Raw genomic sequence first — 18,590 nt, 5'->3', positions numbered from 1 at the left:
CGAAATTTTTATAAATTTTTCCAGCCCTACTTTCGAGTTGCATAGAGAGTAATATTTTTAGTGGATGAACCAATAATAGTTTGAGACCATCTCACGTAAAATTTCGTAGGATTAATTTATACATGTACCGTGTACGTACGTGTATGTATAAATATAGGAAAATGAAAAATCCAAAAGGTCCTATTCCCGCCAAAGAAATGGCAGCACTCCCGCTAACCCTGGAGCCCCAACATTCCGGATTAACCAAGAGTCCCACATTCTCTCTTACGCGCACAAACACAGACGCTGGCCGGCGGCTGCAACCGGAAATGGCGGGCTCGGCTTCCCCCCAATCCATTTCGCCACCTTCACTACATGTTGCTGACCCAAAACCTACCCCCAATTCCAAGAACACGGTCCACATCGGGGGATTGCCGGTGGAGTTCCCTTACCGGCCTTATGGCTCGCAGCTTGCATTCATGAATCGAGTAATCTCGACTCTCGAACGATCGCAGCGGGACGGCCACTGCCACGCGTTGCTGGAGTCTCCAACCGGCACTGGAAAATCCCTATCGCTCCTCTGTTCTGTTCTCGCGTGGCAGCAGAATCAGAAATCCAAGAATATTCGAGCTAATTTAATGCATTCGAGCTCCAGGGCTAACCCAGAGGCTGTTAGCGACCCTATTAATCATGGAGGCGGTTTCATTCCCGAAACACAGCCTTCAGGTATTACTCTACCGTAGCAAAAGGGCTAAACAACATATTATTGTACTTTTGTACTTTCAATTTGCTTACTTTTTTGACCTGGGTTTAAGATGAACAATAGAGCGTGGGGTTTTTCTTGTGTTTGTTGGGAGGTTAGGATCCATCTTTTAATTTTAGATGGACTCTTTGTTAATTCCGGTGGAAATTTCATTTGAAGAAGCTTTGCCAGCTTCCCCTTTGCATCTTTAATTTGTTCTCATCGCGAGTATCATTTTTTTTCATTATTTTTGCATCTATGCAATATTTGTCTTGTCTCCTAATGTCTGCTCCCGGTTTGTTTTTGTTAGGAAACCCTGGAGCACCGCCTCCACCACCCGCAACTGGTGCAAAAAAGGAGAAGCCAAAGTTGGCTCCCACAATCTTTTATTCCTCGTTAGTTTCATCACCTTGGTCAACTCTATTTTTTTCAATAGAAATATTTAGATTTTGTATCACAACTTATTTTAAAGCTTTGAAAACAATTTACATGATTTACCTCAAAATTTCTGCCATAATTTACTGTTAAACAAGTTCTGTACAGCAGGGCATTGCCGCGTAGGTATGCCCACTTATTTTTCAGCTGAGAAAGAACTGATTTTGCGGACTCTGGCTTCATTTTTTAGGAGAACACATTCACAACTCACTCAAGTGATCCGAGAGTATAAGAAAACTTCGTATCGGATACCAATGGCAGTTTTGGTAGGTTTACTGCAATCAAGCCCTTTTTTATCACGTTCTTTACTATTTCATGGTCAATGTTTGTATAACATCGTCATAACAGAGGGGGTTCATCTCTACCCAGTTACAATGTTGATGTTCCACCATAATTATGTAAAATTTTATAATCTAGTCTTATCTCATTTTACCTCAATACTTGGTCAACAAACAAAAATTTGGCTGGAAACTGTGTTGCCCTAACTTGGATTATGCGAGCGGTGGATGTATTCAAATGTATGTGTTGTTTCAGTGTAGTAGAATACTTTGTATTGTTCAGGATTTAGACTGTTAATCAAAGGTACATAGGGAATGAATCAGAAATCATACTTATCAGAATATAAATTTGATACTGGAATGCTCATATTGTTTTTCAATTGTAGAATATGCTGTTTAAATGCACATAGCCACATATGTATGTGATTATATACTTCTCAATTATAAATCTTAGTATGTTGTTTGTCGCAGCTTGGAGTTGAATTTTTTCAGAAATGTGGCTATTTTTGAATGTTGGGTTGGATAGTCTAACTGAAATAACTTTAGTCAAAATTATTAAATTAAGCATATTTGTGTTCTTTTTCTGTAACGTAATTTTAGATAAACATGATACATGATAGCATACCTGGAAATCAAGCTGCAAAGAGGGAACATAGCAAAACATGTTTAGCATTAGCTCTTTTCCCTGAATGTTCGATGTCCCTAGGAAAAACATAAGGAACAAAAAGGAAGAAGAGAAACATAAATCATTCAAGCATGGGATGGGTTTAAATGTTTTAAGTCGGATTTTTATTGACGTGAGGTATTTATTTGGGAACTTTTTGTGCAGCATTGGATGTGTGAATTTTAGTTTGTTTAAATAAAATGCCCGCTGAAATATCATCAGTACAGGTGTTGGTCCCTTTCATGGCATCTGTATCAAAATTTTTTCTTTGTTGGATAAAAAAATGTAAGCATATCTAATCACAATCCAAAATTATGCATTAGCTGGCCAGGCTATTTTATAACCTCAGGATAAAGCTAGGGGCTCAAAAATATTGTATGAATTCCATTTTAAAGGCATTACTGATTGGAGATTTTGGCAGTGAAGAGGAGTTTGGAGAACCCCAAAATAATTGAAATTTCCTTCTCTCACCTTTCTGCCGTATGTGTTTACATTAGTTCCAGAAGACGGCAAGACGCATTATTGGTGTACAATTGCACTTTTTGATCTTCATCTTTCCTAATGTTTACCAACAGGGGTCAAGGAAGCACTATTGTACAAACCCGTATTTGCGTGGGGAAGAGAATGTGGATGAAAAATGGTTTGCTGTTTTTTCCCTTGAAAATGATATCCTTTTGTGAGTTTCTCTACTAACAACTATGATTTCAATCCAGTAAGTTGCTTCTGAAGAATACAGAAGATACCTGCCCAGAATTCAAGTAAATTAATTTTCATTTTACATGTATTTTTATGCCTATGCAATTTCAGTACTCCTTGCTTAATTTTTGTTCACCATCAGAAACATGCATAAAGTCAAAGGTCATCCCTCTCTTCAGAAAGGAGGTTGTCATGAAGTTCATGATATCGAGGATCTTGTAAAAGTCGGACAAGTAGTCAAAGGTCCCTATTCTATCTTCTCAGTTCTTCGTTTAATCTTGGTGTGGAAATCAACCGAAACGCTGAAGATCTTTTATTTTCAGGTTGTTCATATTTTGCAGCACGTTCAATGGCTCAAGATGCTGAACTGGTCTTTTGCCCATATAACTATCTTATGAATCCAATCATCCGGGAAGCAATGGAAGTTGATATTGGTGGCAGTGTTATCATTTTTGATGAAGCACAGTATGTTAGATTCATTCCCTATCCTCGAGTTAGCACTCAATTCTCATCTGAATGTTTTGGCGTTGTAGTGGCTCATTTACTTGAAAAACAAGAGCAGTTAGAATTCAATTTCAGCAGTATTGAGTTATTATTTGAAATTAGTTACGGATCAGTTACCAACTCTCTCTTTTTTTCTTTTTTTTTATTTGCTTCAGCAACATAGAAGACATTGCTCGTGATGCTGGTAGTATTGATGTTGAAGAAGAGGCTTTGCTCCGTAAGTACAATCTTCTACTCTTCTTTCATTTGTTGCCTGTTAAAATCATCTCAAACTGCGGTGTTTTGGAAGGTTTGGAGACAGATCTGGGGCAACTGAGCCTCAATGATGCCATGACTTACCAGCCTTTGTACGAGATGATGCAGGTGCTTGTTTGGGTTGTTGAGCTCTCCATTTGCTTCCTTTACTTCATTGTTCATTCCAATCGTTAGTAAATTCTTTTATTTGGTGTAGGACATCTTGAGTTGGATTGATAGGAGAAAAAATAATTTGGTAAAGCGTGAATTTCAACGTTATTTCCGTTGGTAAGTCATTTGAAAATTTATTATACATCTCGATTTTTTGATGCTGTTGTTGCATGAGTTCAAAGAGACACGTGTAGGTACAGTGCAATAGAAGACTCAAATTGTTTTTTTTATACTTACAGTTATCTTTGATATTATATTCTGGATTAAAAGCCCTTGCCCATCAAATTTTAAATCTAGACTCACATTAAGAATTCTGAGCTTAGGAATCCATTCACTTCCTTAAGCAAACTGGTGTGGACTTGGAGTGAGTTAAAAAAGGTATTCTCAGACCAAGAAAATTCTGAACTTTGTTGCTGGTTTCTTTTTTTAGCCTTTCAGCAGAGGAAACTTTTGAGGAAAATATATTTAGGCTCTAATGCAGTGACCATTCCAGAAGTGTCCCCCTTTTTTCTGGATATATTTTGTTGCATTATAAATTGAAACTTCAAACTTACAATCCTTGTTTACTTCTTTTATTTTCTGTAACCAATGTTCGGTAGTTGGACCGGAGATAAAGCCTTGAAAGAGCTACAGGAAGCCAATATTTCACTGCAGAGCTTCTCAATCTTGGGAGAATGTGCCAAAAAGGTAGTTACCATTAGGTCCATTACTGCTTGTTGGTAATATTTGTAGTCTTCTGCTAGCCTACACTTCACATTTGATATGGTTGGCCACTTACCGGTACCTGTTCTCTTCTTAATCATGGCCAATCACATTTAAGGCTATCAAAGCTGCTTCAGAAGCTGAACCAGATGGTCCCCATTTAAGTGGACTTGCAGCAACTACCCTTGAAGGCAAACTATTCATACTCATATTCTTCTACGATATCCAATGAAGTAAGTTTTATGTGCTATAATTGGAGCTGTGAATATTCTACAGGATTGTTCTCATCACTCGGTTACTTCTTCGGTGGTAATGGCATTCATGCTCATGATTATGAATTGGCATTGCAACGATATATGACAAAAGGTGAAAGTTGATGATCTACACTATTATTTTATCTAGTAACTTTCGATCAATTTTTTTAGTTCTCTCACTGACGTGGAGCCTAAGAACGTGATAAAAAGTTCGTTTGCTTTCAAAAGTTGTTTTTTTTTTTTTTTCAAAAAAAGTGCTGTTTTAAGTTAGCTTTTAAAAGTATTTTTTTACGTCAAAGTTGTGTTTGGATAAATATCTAAAAATCACTTTTTTAATTAATAAATGTGTTTGGATATATATTATTTTTGATCGTATTTCTAAACAAGTGTAATCTATAAATATAAATCATTAAATTGATATTATAACAATAAAATATAAAATTAAAAATCTTAAAAAACATAAAACGATGGTTAATGCTTACATTCCATTAACTATAAATTATTAAAAGATAAACTTATATTTCAATGTCGATCTTGGATTGACAGTTAATTTCTTATGCTATCTCTCACTTCTTTCATTTCATTTCATTAATTAAGCCATCTTGTACCTCTAACAGGGACATAATCATTTTCACCATCTTGCTCGATCTCTTGTAAATCATCAATATTTTGTTCAAGAATATCTCCAGCCGCATCGAATCGTCTTATGAACTTGTGCAAAGCAAAACACGCCATTATATATTTAAACTGAGTATCCAAAGAAAATGTGGGCATATTTGTAATGCCTTTCATCGTGTCTTGCACACTTCAAATGTTCTTTCAATAACTGTCCTTAAACTGGAATGATGATAATTAAATACTTCATTCTTGATCTGAACTTTGGAGCTAATCGAAATTGAGGTAAATGATATATATTATCTTTATAGGTTCCTATAAAACCTTTGAAAGTAGGATAACCGACATCAACTAAATAATATTTACCTGCAAAAAATAGGATTTACGGTTGAAATATTAATCTAACAAAAAATAACAAAAACCATATGAGATATATTAGTATCAAACCTTCAGGAGGGATTGAAAAATGTAATTTCTCTCTTCGCAAAGCCTCTTTAAAAATTGTAGAATTATGAACAGAACCTTCCCAACCAGCTCATACAAAAGTAAAGCACATGTCGTAGTCGCATACAACCACAACATTTGTTGAAGCAAACCCTTTTCTTCCAATGAAATCTATTTGCTTGCTAGGCGGAACACAAATGCATATATGTGTGCCATCAATAGCTCCAATACAATCTTTAAAATAAGGCCAATATCTTTTATTATTCTTAATATATTTAAGAACCTCTGTAAATTTAGGATCGATAGGTTTGATGATATCTCTCGACAACTTCCATATGGAATTTAACACACTGTGAAACTGCCTTGAAAGAGTTTCCCCCGAGTGTCGCTCTTGAACATTCCTAACTGAAGCAGGTTGACCCATCGTTTACAAAAATAATCCCACCTTTTCATATATATCAATTCCTTTTGTTACCTGTAAGCTGTATTTTTGGAGTGGATCGTCACATATAGTTTATAAAACACATGTTTCCTCATTCTAAACATTTCAAAACATCGTGTCTCATTGCCATTCAGTATCTCCGCCACCCATTGAGAACCTTATAGCCACGATGTCCTATATTCTTCTTTCACAATATATTTCAAAACATAATTCGTAACACCACACAATGATAATAAAACTATTCTTTTATTAGAGATATGTGTATTTATAATGGAATCAATGGAAAGTTCTGAATCACTTGATGCATCAGAGTCATTTGATACAGTTGAACTTGAACTTTCAGGTATCCTGTGAAAATGTATGAATAAAAATAAAGCTAGAACATAAAACAATATGAAATAAATGTTTTAGATTCTTGCATGAAAAATTAAAACATACCATAAACAAAGTTAACTCATCAACGAAGGGAAAAAAAAAAGTGCAAAATTCAAGTAGTTTTCCTAAAAGCAAAAATCATGTCTAATGATTCAAATCATCTTTAGTAAAAGTTGTTGCCCAACAAGATGCAGTTTTTAGTCTTTCAATCCGATAAATGTTTGTCTATTTTGCCTTTTACCCATAACTCTAGTAATTATGAAGAATTGCTCACTACCAACCACCATACCAGGCAAATTACGTTGAACCTCCAGGCAATTTTCAATGCTACATGGATCATTTTTTTGTGTTTCATGCATAGGTCTCAAATTCTTCGAGCACACGATCAAGTTGATTAGCTAACCTAGTGGCAATAGGACCCCTTTTTTCCCTACTCTCGTTTCTTTCTCTCTTCGTTTGCTGCATAGAGTTTTCATCTCCCATTCTTGAGTTTTCCATAACTTCTTGGTTTTCAACATTAATATAAATATCATTTTGGAACTCTCCATCTAACTCAACACCCCAATCAATTGTATCATCATTTAAATTATTATGAACTGGTTCATCGTCTGATGGTGCTATTGCAACATATCCAGTTGTTATAGAATCTAAATTCTTGGGTCCCCTCAACCTAAAGTTGCATACTCGAGATTTTCATGTAAATTGAAATGTAACACAAAATAAATAAAATTAATTTGATAAATAATTTTAAATGTAGTATAGAAATTATGTACCTTAATCTTCTCCTCCCACCAACTATTATCATCTTGCATGGTCATCTTGTTTTGATCTCAACCAAGGCCAGTCTCATTATTTCCAATAAGTTGTGCCTACAATGCAAAATATTTTTTCATAGCATCCTGTTTATGTTTGAATTGTTTCTGATTCAAATAAAGTCCTGCTCTCTCATGAAATTTTGAATCTAAACTTGTATACCCCGTTTGCTTAAATGTTTGTTAGGCTTGTTGCCTGCTTCAATTTATTTCTCACAAATTTTTTAAAATATTTCGGTATTCTGATCGGTCCAATCCGTCTTAGGTAGTTTCACTACCTTAGTACTCCCATCGGCAACAGATCCAGGGTAACAGTCTCAATTGTATATCTAGGTAATTGGATTGGATATGATAATCCTCTCTTAGAGGCTAATTTCGAATACATTTTATATTAAAAAATTAAAGCATAAGAAAAATAGTACATTATGACTAAGCTTGATATCTTGTGAAAACATAATCTGCGCAAGTGCTCATGTCAACCTTTTCAATAAAAATTAGACAATTAATCTACTAGAAAATTAAACAATTGCAAAAAAGATGTTTAATGGACAACAAGAACAGTTTATTTAATGGACAAGGGAAGAGTTATAAATTGAAACACAAATAAATAATTGTACAGAGACGTAATCAAATTGTTTCTCAAATTACTCATTACCCATCCATCAAATATTTCACTAATATTGTAAGAATTATAACTCATGAAGAAACTAAGAATGATATCTTTCGCAGCAGTAATATTTCTCAACATTGGATACAAAATTTTTGCTTGATGTATTTGTCAATTGGCAAAGGGTAGTGCGACTATTTAAGCCAATGAACGCATACACTGACACAAGCACTAACACCATCAACCAGTTTATTTCACATATAAGACTAGTGTAGACAAAATGATCAATCATTTTATTAATAATCCAAACGATGCACTTAAAAGTTAAATATTTTAATAACTATTATAATTTATAAATAAGATTATATTATTAATTTATGACAGCCTAGCACTCAAAACTGACAAGTCCCCGTCGTAAACCCTAAGTGCAGTCTGCAGCCATGTCTTGCTGCACTTGAAATCACGCGTGTAATCCACCTCAAAATATTAACAAACGGTCATTACACACATACACCAGTTTATTTCACATATATATATAAACAAGCGTTCATTACCAGCATCCACACATCAACCAAAAATTCATGCTACGGATTGTGCTAAAAAAATGTATAAAATAATATGGAGAATAGTTTGGAAAAAAATTTACCTTGTGGAAGAATGGAGGAAAGTTGAGAGAAGGTGATTTTTTTTTGAGAGTGAGACGGTGAAATTTTTGATCAGCTAGAATTGTTTTGGTTTTAGGTTAATTAATAAAAAGTTATCAAAAACTCTAAATTTGGGCTTTTAAAAAGCTCTAATTTTAGCTTAAATAAGTGCTTTATTAAGCACCAAAAAGCCCATCCAAACACATTCATTCAAAATTATAAAAGCACTTTTTTTTTAATAGTAAAAAAGCATTTTTCTTGGTTTATCTTTTGAAACCAAAAAGGACTCAGAGCTTGAGGAATTTAATAGAAGTTGTTGGGTGATTCCTATTCTTGCATAGTTAGTCAATTTAACTCAAATGGAACAATGCATGAGTGAAATAAGAATCTTGAGGTTCCAGGCCTCTTCACACGAATGAGTTTGTTGTTATGGCCATCTAGATTTACATTTTTTTGGCTGTACTCAAACTTCATTTTTGAGCATCTATATCAAAACCATTCATGTAAGATAGTTTACAAAAGTATCTTCTAGAAGCACACTGAATCTTCATTACACAGATAGTTCAGGTGCTTATTCAGCTTCTAGTATTCTTCTTTGTGAAAAGCTCATTATAATAAAGGTCATGAAACGCTGCAGGTAGCTGGACAGTCACATTTAGCCTCTGGTGCTTGAATCCAGCTGTCATTTTCAAAAGTATTGCAGAATTTTCTCAGTCAGTAATTCTGACTTCAGGGTAAATATGGTTATATTCAGTTCACTGAGGCATTTCATGTTAAATGTTAGTAATCTTCACAGAATGAAATGTTCCTAGATTGATAGATTATACTAATTGGTAATTTGGTAATGATTGATTGGAGAAATCTGCTGCTCACATTGTTGCTTGGGTTTGCTGGAGTGCTCTGCAATTTTATTGTGTTCGAACCAAGTTGCATAACTTGATCTGAATGAATGTGATCACTGTCAAACAGAGTTTCTTTGTAGCTCACATCTTTGCTAGGCATAATTATCTTTACTCAATATAACGTACTTACTTGACTATGATTTTCTCTTCTTTTAAGGACTCTGTCACCATTGAACACTTTTTCATCTGAACTTGGTGTTCAGTTTGGCACTTGTTTGGAAGCTCCCCACATAATTGATGTAGATTCACAGGTAAAATAAGTTTTTTGTTGTGTTTATATCTTTTGGATGAATTGGCTTCCTATTTGTCCAATTGGAAAGTTGACCAGTCGTCTGACCTAGGTATGGGCAGCTGCAATTTCCCATGGTCCTCGTAATTATCCATTAAATGCAAGTTATAAGACAGCAGATGAATATGCTTTCCAGGTATGTGCTTACATTATCAATTTGTATTGATACGAAAAAGAGCTCTCTCTCAAATTGATGAAAGTTATGTTCTTGCTAAGGATGAAGTAGGCACATCTTTGGAAGAAATATGCAAGGTGGTTCCCGGTGGGTGTCTAGTATTCTTCCCTAGTTACAAGCTGCTGGATAAACTAAGCACTCGGTGGCAGGAAACTGGCCAATGGTCTCGTTTAAACGCTCAGAAGTCCTTATTTATTGGTAGATGTTGAATTCCTTCCTAGTAGATTTCTTTGCTTTGAAATTGGAGTGACTCACCAATATCTTGATTCTGCTGCTTTTATCGATAATCGACCCTCCTCACCAATATTTGATTCTGCTGTTTGTTTAGAACCAAGAGGAGGCGGTCAGGATTCTTTGGATCCTGTTTTAAAGGGTTTCTATAATATCATTCAACGGGGCTCAAAGCAGGTCAACACTAGAAAGATAAGAAGCAAAACATCAGGTCTAAAAAATGGCACTATGATCCATAAAGAAGAAAACAAAGAAGGCGCTGCTTTTCTCGCTGTTTGTCGAGGAAAGGTAATTTATTTCATTTTTTTATTATTGGACATCAAATGTGGACGTATGATTTTCATGGGAAAACATGATCATGAAAATACAGTTATCTCTTATCCTGATTTGTGGTGTTGGATCTACCTTTTGCATGTATACAATGTCATTTGGGAAACTAACTGTTAAGATGGATTTAGCTCCATTTAATCTAATTGAGTAAATCTGGGGATTTAAAGTTTAAACCTTTATTATTTAGTGTATTTGTGTTTGAACTTTTCTGTTCTTTCAGATATATTAACCATAAAATTAGAAAATACTAGCAAAAGAATAAAACAATAAAAAACAATAATCAGATTCTTACTTAAATATTTAGTTTTTTCATGGTTCTAAGTTCTAACAATAGTTCACCACCATATCAGAGCAGATTAGCAGATACTTTATTAATTGGTTTAATCGCATCAGGGTCAGAACATATAGAAATTCAAGATATATCATTACCAACAAAACTCATTTCTGTCAAAATATTTCATGTATCAAACTTTCAGAGTACCAAAGTTTCGCTCTTTTAAATCACATCCACATATTCGTCTACAAAACTTGAAAGGTATAATGAAACAGCAACTCCACTTACAAATAGTGCTATATTAGCTAAAGCGTCTTGAGGTGACTGATTGCGAACATGTGCAAAAATCCTTGGAAAATCATGTTTTCCTTTGTTTGAGTTTCCTGAGCTGGAAATGTGGTAAGGCTCATTGACAAAATTTGAAAAGAGTACTTTATTGAATTTCTGTGATTTAAGGTGAAGATGTTGGTGGGGTTTTTACAGATATTGAAAATTTCACATTAATCCCTTTTATTGCCACATCTGTGAGGGGTTTGATTTAATAGATAATGGAAGTTTAATACATGATAACCATTTAATTATGCAATGTACATGGGATTGGGTTTGTGAAATGGGTCTGGTCCGCACAACACAGTTTGATATTTCTGGGTCCTATCAAGTTTTTGGTTTTCTGTTTCAATACTTATTTGAGATAAATGATCAATTTCTCGTAGAGTTTGATGCATAAATAAATACGAAATTGAATGTTCTTCTCTGCATGCATGATGTTTTCAAGCAACATTTGGTACTATTTCTAATTTTTTGAATAGTTTCAGATTCAATGTTTGTGATAGATTAGTATGAAGAAGAATATTTGAACAAAATTGTTCTTCTAACCATGTCAATGAACTCTAGACCTGAATTATTATTGTCATTTGGAAGAAAGAACTGTAGGAGTGAAAACATTTTATTGATCCAATAGATTTACAGAGTATTTATAGAGTTTGTCTATCCAATTTCCCTAAACTAAGGAACAAATCTAATCAACAACAAAAATTTTAAACCAAGATAAAATACTATCTTGATGAATAATTATTAAAAATAATTATCTACTATTAATATTCAACAATCATCCTTGTTTGAGATACATTCCATTATAATTGTTCCGAACTTCGAAACATCTGCCTGAGATCATGAGAAATATGTTCTCCTCGTGAATTATGTGCATCTATATATGTTGAGTTGAATTTTACATTGAATTTGATCATGGATCTTTGCAGGTATCTGAAGGAATGGACTTTTCGGATGATAATGCTCGAGCTGTTGTATCCTTCCATATATCTTCTGCAACAAGACTGTTTATCTTACTAATTGCACATTATCAAGGGTCTGCATGCAAGTTTTTCATTTTAAATTCTGAATAACATATTTGCCAAACTTGTTATTTAAAAGGATAAACTAATGATCTTTTGTCCAATCAAATCGAAATGATATGTTCTATCAATGTTATGCTTTAACCACCTCAGGTGATTGTCGGGATACCCTTTCCAAACTCGTAAGAAGTTTGCCCTTTTCTACACTTAACTACTATATTGAGTTGCTTTGATCCTTTTGAGTTAATTCTTGATCATTGAATGCCAGTTATGACAGTAAAGTTGCACAAAAGAAGAAGTTCAATGACACATACGAGTCATCAAAAAACCTCTTAAACGGGAATGAGTGGTACTGTCAGCAAGCCTTCAGGGCTCTTAATCAAGCTACAGGTACTTATTCTTCCACACAATGATTGGCCCAAAAATTTTACGAGTCTCGTCATCGATTATAAGCATGTATGTGTTATGTTCCCAGGTTTAGATCATGTTATGGGATGATCAATGTATTTTGGATAGGGTTTCGAGGCTCGTTTTGAAAGAACCTCGCGATCTCACATTCACTATATGATTTAGAATTCTGGATGCCTCTATTCCTTGCAACAATAGCCATTTAAATACAAGGAAGACAATTAATTTCCCTAGCAAGAAATCTGACGTAATTTCCTATTCATGGCTAGAATGCATGCAATATTAAATAAGGAAACTAAATAAAATCCTTCTAATCAATTCCTTATTTTTTAATCTTCCACCATATCATCCTTGATATCAGTAGTTAGTCCTGAATTCTTGCCCATTAAGTATGCATATCTTTTATTGTTAAGTTCCTTCCAACTTCTATTTGCTTGCTCCATACAAATCACATTTATTTAATTTTTTTAATAAAATTCAGGTAGTTTGTATTTTGTAATACAAAGAGTATTGGAAATTTTGTTTTTGCTTGCCAACTATCAAAGGTTCACTCCAATTCTGAGTTCTGTCTTCACATTGCTGTGTTCTTCAAAAAAGATTTTGTTTATTTTCTACCCCTTTCAGCTGTTCTTTGTTCTTTTCACTTACTTTAATACATTTGGATTGAAGGATTAACAAAATGTGAAAACGTGTAATCTTTATTGTAATTGTTCATGTTGTAAAAATCGTGGTTACAACAATTTCTGGCATCAATAAATGCAGATATTTTTATTGTGTGATATTGTTGATAGATTTTAGACTAATAGTTTTAAAACATGTGAAAGTTGAAAACTTTGATAATTCATGCCTACTGACATCTTGAATGGTAGGGTTAGAATCAGTCGTGATGAATCTATCAGGGTCTTATTTTATAATACAACAATTAATTAAATTGAGATTTCTAATTTTCTAACTTCCTAAATTGTTCTGATATTAATCATGCTTAAACTAAACTAGACACGAAATCTGAAAAATAAGCCTCATTGTCCGAAAAGTGGTTAAATACTTAAATCCAAACAATACACGGAGCAGCAAGCCAGCAACGAGCACATAGAAATGGGATGGTTAATGAAAATTTGAATAATAATTATTCGAAACAAATTCATGTACATCTAATCTGGAATTCTTGGTTGAGATGTTTGCTAAGACTATATAGTTGGAACAAATTTGAATGAAGGAATCAGCACTCTTTACAGCTACAAAACACAATAAATGTAGTAACGTGTGGAATCTGTACGAGGGAAGAGAATAATTCTTAATGAATGATTAAAGTGTTCAAGGCACACACTAATCTATACAAGAAGATAACAGAATATCTAAATATCTAATCTTTATTTAAACTTTGAATGAATATCTTATCCTATCTATTTAAATCTTCAACAGTAAATATCTTGGAGTCATGCTGAAACTAAATATAAATTTTCTCTAATTCACCCCCGCTTTCTCAGTTCATAGAGTTCTGAATTCTAGAGTACTAACCTCTCGAGCTCCAGAATCCTACATGTTTTTTCCTGATTTTTCATTTCAGACACTTGGACATGTTTTGTTGCAAATGGTGGGTGACTTACTCAAAAACCATCAGTATCAGACAAAATATATAATAGCGGAACATTCTTACAATTTATAACAGATAGCATAAGCATACAAAAATAAATTGAGAGTATGAATAGAAATGAAACAGGATATGCACATATATACGATGAACTTATCATGAGTATTAATCTCAGACTATACTCGTTGAAATGGTGCATTGGTGAATTGACTTCTTTGTCGCATCTTATGTGCGTCTTTAACCTCATAGGTCATAATCGTGAAAGGCAGAATTAATCCGATTCTTTAGGTTCAGAACAAGCTTTATTAACCCACCATTGGGGTTCAGAATGTTCTTTGTCACATGTTTGACTTATCTTCATGGCACAATGATTTTTTTATGTTTCTAAAGAATTAAAAATAGTGCAATACTAAAAAAATTTAAAAACATTTGCAGAAAAGACTTTGCTAGAGTGGAACCACCATCACTGTTAGCATAGATACATTTTATTTTGAAGGATTATTTTAGAGTTTTGCTTCCAATATTTTATTTTTAAACTAACCTAGAATGGTTGCAAGCATCTATCTTTAGTATTCTGTTCATGTGTAGAACTACCGTCCTCTACTACTTCTTGTCCTTTCTGGTTATCAACTCTTCAGGTTAACCTTGCTTAGCTGCTTGGTTAGGTAATGGTTATTAACTACTTTACCTAACCATGTTAATAGTTATTTATTTATTTTTGCAGGTCGCTGCATACGACACAAATTTGATTATGGAGCTATCATCTACTTAGGTACTTGTGATAAAACTTATTCATTAATGATAAGCTACCCATATCCAAATGCTGAGTACTAGCTTTTCATTCATTGTAGATTGTCTTCATTTGAAATCTTTTTCTGATGCTTGAATGCTGGAATTGGATTGTCAAGCATGTCTGTCCATTTAACCAGAGGAAATAACTGAAAAAGAATTAATGAAGTAGGCTTCTGAAAAGCAAATATTTAATATCACAAGGTGCTTTTGTTGCATTATTTCATCTGTTTTGAGATCAAATGATTGGATTTGTTTGCAAGAAAAATAATTCCTTTGATTTTTTGTTTTCTTTTGTATAATATTACAAAGTTTATATTGCATTTTGCATTCGATGATGTCCTGGTGGTCCATTTCTGTGCTCAACTTTAACATATTTTAAAGTTAGATAAGCCTTCACCAATGTATGTTCTCAAGATTTTAGCACAATATTGTTCAACTTGAATGCAGATGAGCGTTTCCACAAAGATAGAAATAGAGCATACATTTCAAAGTGGTTGCGTGATTCAATTAAGCTGTATAGTTGCTTTGAGGAATCGATTAGCAGTTTGAAATCTTTTTTCAGAGATGTGAAGGTATGGCAAATATTCGTCTATTTATCCTGTAAGCCAAATATTTTACTGAAGCCACTGATTAAATTTTTCTGAATGCAGGATCGCATTGCAAATTCATCACAAAATTCTGCTATTGATTATGAAAACATTAATACACCTGATGAGAAAAAGGGGACAAGAAAGAAGAGTCATACAGTGATCAAATCTGGTAATTATTAATGAGTGGAATCAAATGATTTTTCTGAATATAAAGAAGCTGCTAGGTTTATCCACCCTTCATTTCCTTCAGATAAACATAATTCACTGTCTGCTCAAACTAGAAGTGAAGTAGTCATCATAAGGGATGAAGAGGAGTCTGGTGTTCGAGAATATGTTGACCTAGAATCTGATACTGCAAAGGATTCAAGGTAACTTTCAGACTTTAATTTGTGAAAGTGGATTTGATCCTCTTTTGTAATTGAAAGGCTAAGAAAATCTTGTTTTCAGCTTTATTGAAATCGGGCCAAACTTTTATTGGTTCTTATCTCAGCCATACAGCCCATACTTTTAGTGAACAACTGTATAAGATTCTTCTCTGTTTCACTATTATTTTAGCAGAAGTTGGCAGTATTTTAGGTGATACTGTCAACCATGAACCTCGTTAGTCATCTACATGATGCAATCCTCTTATATGCCTTACTGTTGCTCTCTTTCTTAAGTGCCATTAAAATAATAAATATACAGGTGGTCTGTGACTCCTTCAGTGGCACCGTCCCCAGATGATTTTGGTCTTACCGTTATTCAAGAAACGCCTGGTATGAATACCTCTAGCCTTGTAAAAACTCAGGAATTCTTCTCCAAGCATGAATACTCAAGTCCCAGAGCTGACCATGGCTCCATGATGCTTCCAGAGCCATCTTCATTTCAACCAGCCTCTGTTCGGAGTTCATATGCTGGTCCTATTAAAGAACTTCTCACTACTCCTGAGACTAAAGCAAACAACATACAACCTGAAGCTGAATCACCCTGGAGTGTCAATTCTCACGGTTGGAAAAGGAGGAAATTCACAGGTTTGCCATCAAGTGGCTCTGTCAGGACATTTAATACTCCACCTTTCCCAATTCCTGATAGTTTTAGTTCTTTGGCAAGTTCAGTAACAACTACAGACGCGAAAAACAGTGCTGATGAGTCGATTCATTCAGAAAATAAATTTGACAGAGATAGATCTTTTCTATCATCAACTCTTAATAATTTTGTTGGATCAGACACCACATATAACCTTGATATGGATCAGAGTCTACAAATCTTCTGCTCAACCTGCAGAAATCCACTCGGTCCGCCAGAAAACAATTTGGGTGTTAAGTATTCACCCATTTCGTTGTCGAAAGGTTATTTGACTTCCCTATGGAAAAATCCTTTTGAAGCTATAGCTGCAGGTGCATCAAGTGTGGATGTTTTGGTATCAGATGCATCATCAATTGATAAGCGTCTGTGCGAAACAGCTAGAGAAGGTGCATCAGGACAAGGAATTTGGTGCAAAGAAGATGGTTGTGTATATGATTCTATATTTTGCCCCTTCTGTGTTGACCCCAACAATTGTCTTGGGCTTCTGGTTGTGGCAACTGATGCATCAAATATCGAGTTTCAAAACAAGGTCCATTTTCATGTTATGGAGTTCATATATGATGAGCTTATAGCTTTAGTAATTGCTTCCTACTCAACACCCTCACTTTTGCTTGGTTCTGTACTTGCAGATATTGTTCTATCTCGATCACTTGGAGATAAAGAAGTTTGAAGCAACACAAGAAAAGGTAATGTTTCTGTTGTATTATTTTTACACGATATAGCAAGTAATCTGGCAAAATCTATGAGTGGAGATATCTAAAAATATAATGTAGAACTATAGATGTGGAATGGTGGGCGCATACATAAGACCGGCGTTCAGAGAATACAAATGAGTAGGAATTTGTCACAGAATTATGTGAAGAGGATACAGAAACTTGGACACCTAGGCCGAGGCTTCTTTTTCTGAAACATAGTATACAATTTTTTAGGTTTTTGTTTCACCAGAAGATTGGGACTTTTAGCTATATATTGAACCATAATTTTTATAGATGCTAATGAGGTGGCTAATTCCAGGTTTTATCTCCACCTGACAAGTCAATCACTGGTAAAAAAGCTGGACCTGTTCCCATCGAGAGCTTCGCATATATTTCCCCAACTCAAGATTCAGGAGGTTGGAGGCATACAAGATCACGGGTAAGAACACATTCTTTAGTCCTAGCACCACTATGTGTCATGTTAGCAGTTATATTTGATTCAGTAATCTTGCAGATGCGGCTGCCAAATAAATCCTAGCAGACGTACAAATCCTTTCTTCGGCGATGAACTGATGGCACAGTCCTACACTCTGTGTTGCAAGTTTTGGTTCTCCTTTTGGCACAAGTAGCTAACAGGCTACAAGTTTGATACTTCCAATATAATTTGCGAGATAGTGCCCTGTGGATTCCATCACGAACATTTCTTCAGAACTTCGAAAATGTTCTTGATTGGCCCAATGCTTCCTCCTGTTGGAAATGAATCAGTGGATAACTCTGGTGTAAAGCCTTCTACTCTTCTGATATCTTCCCTTAGCTCGATATCAGATATCACTTGATCTGTGTTCATGAAGCTGATTACATGATACTGGTGGGATTTTATTTTTAGAGTCTGTATTTTGATATCATCAAATCCTACCCAGTTTACAGTTATGCAGCATTTGTAATCGGTTTTCTCATAAAATTCATTCTACAATATATTATAAATCGTTGTAAATATTTTCATATATCTAAAAAGTAAGTATTTTTATTTTGGTATAACTATTGGGCAGGAATGCACCTTGCAAACAAAAGTAAACTATTAAATTCTAATTTTCGTTCACAGCATGATCAATCATCTCAGGAAAAGATTATGTTTTTGGACTGATACTGATAAATCTATCGGTTAAAAGGAAATCATATATCAAATTTTAGTTCAGTTTTTTTAGTTTTTGAGATACTTAATCAGGAAATAAAAAAATCAAAGCAGACAGAAAAAATTAGAAATCAAATCAAATGAGCTGAAATTTATCGGTTTTGAT

At 34.3% G+C, this 18,590-nt stretch overlaps 1 protein-coding gene across 2 annotated transcripts; it reads left to right on the top strand.

Annotated features, from left to right (window-relative positions):
• The first annotated feature begins 200 nt into the window (after positions 1 to 200).
• Positions 201 to 18,301, top strand: LOC140879716 (uncharacterized). 2 transcript variants are annotated; one of them, XM_073283581.1, is made up of 30 exons: positions 201 to 705; positions 1,032 to 1,116; positions 1,347 to 1,422; positions 2,674 to 2,738; positions 2,812 to 2,856; positions 2,937 to 3,037; positions 3,118 to 3,259; positions 3,454 to 3,515; positions 3,588 to 3,661; positions 3,750 to 3,820; positions 4,303 to 4,390; positions 4,524 to 4,596; positions 4,682 to 4,771; positions 9,236 to 9,332; positions 9,658 to 9,751; positions 9,842 to 9,925; positions 10,006 to 10,162; positions 10,293 to 10,483; positions 12,059 to 12,103; positions 12,305 to 12,333; positions 12,420 to 12,541; positions 14,875 to 14,922; positions 15,390 to 15,514; positions 15,593 to 15,701; positions 15,783 to 15,900; positions 16,217 to 16,287; positions 16,384 to 17,126; positions 17,227 to 17,283; positions 17,612 to 17,731; positions 17,807 to 18,301. In XM_073283581.1, the coding sequence occupies exons 1-30, from the start codon at positions 309 to 311 to the stop codon at positions 17,828 to 17,830; spliced, it is 3,603 nt and encodes a 1,200-aa protein (XP_073139682.1). In that variant the 5' UTR covers positions 201 to 308; the 3' UTR covers positions 17,831 to 18,301. The 2 variants fall into 2 exon arrangements, with proteins under 2 accessions (XP_073139682.1, XP_073139674.1); XM_073283573.1 differs by having other exon boundaries at positions 16,217 to 17,126.
• Positions 18,302 to 18,590: the final 289 nt, after the last annotated feature.

Source organism: Henckelia pumila, chromosome 1, assembly GCF_033568475.1.
Source record: "Henckelia pumila isolate YLH828 chromosome 1, ASM3356847v2, whole genome shotgun sequence".
Classification (NCBI taxonomy): Eukaryota; Viridiplantae; Streptophyta; class Magnoliopsida; order Lamiales; family Gesneriaceae; genus Henckelia; species Henckelia pumila.
This window is presented reverse-complemented; position numbering and strand designations above follow the sequence as displayed.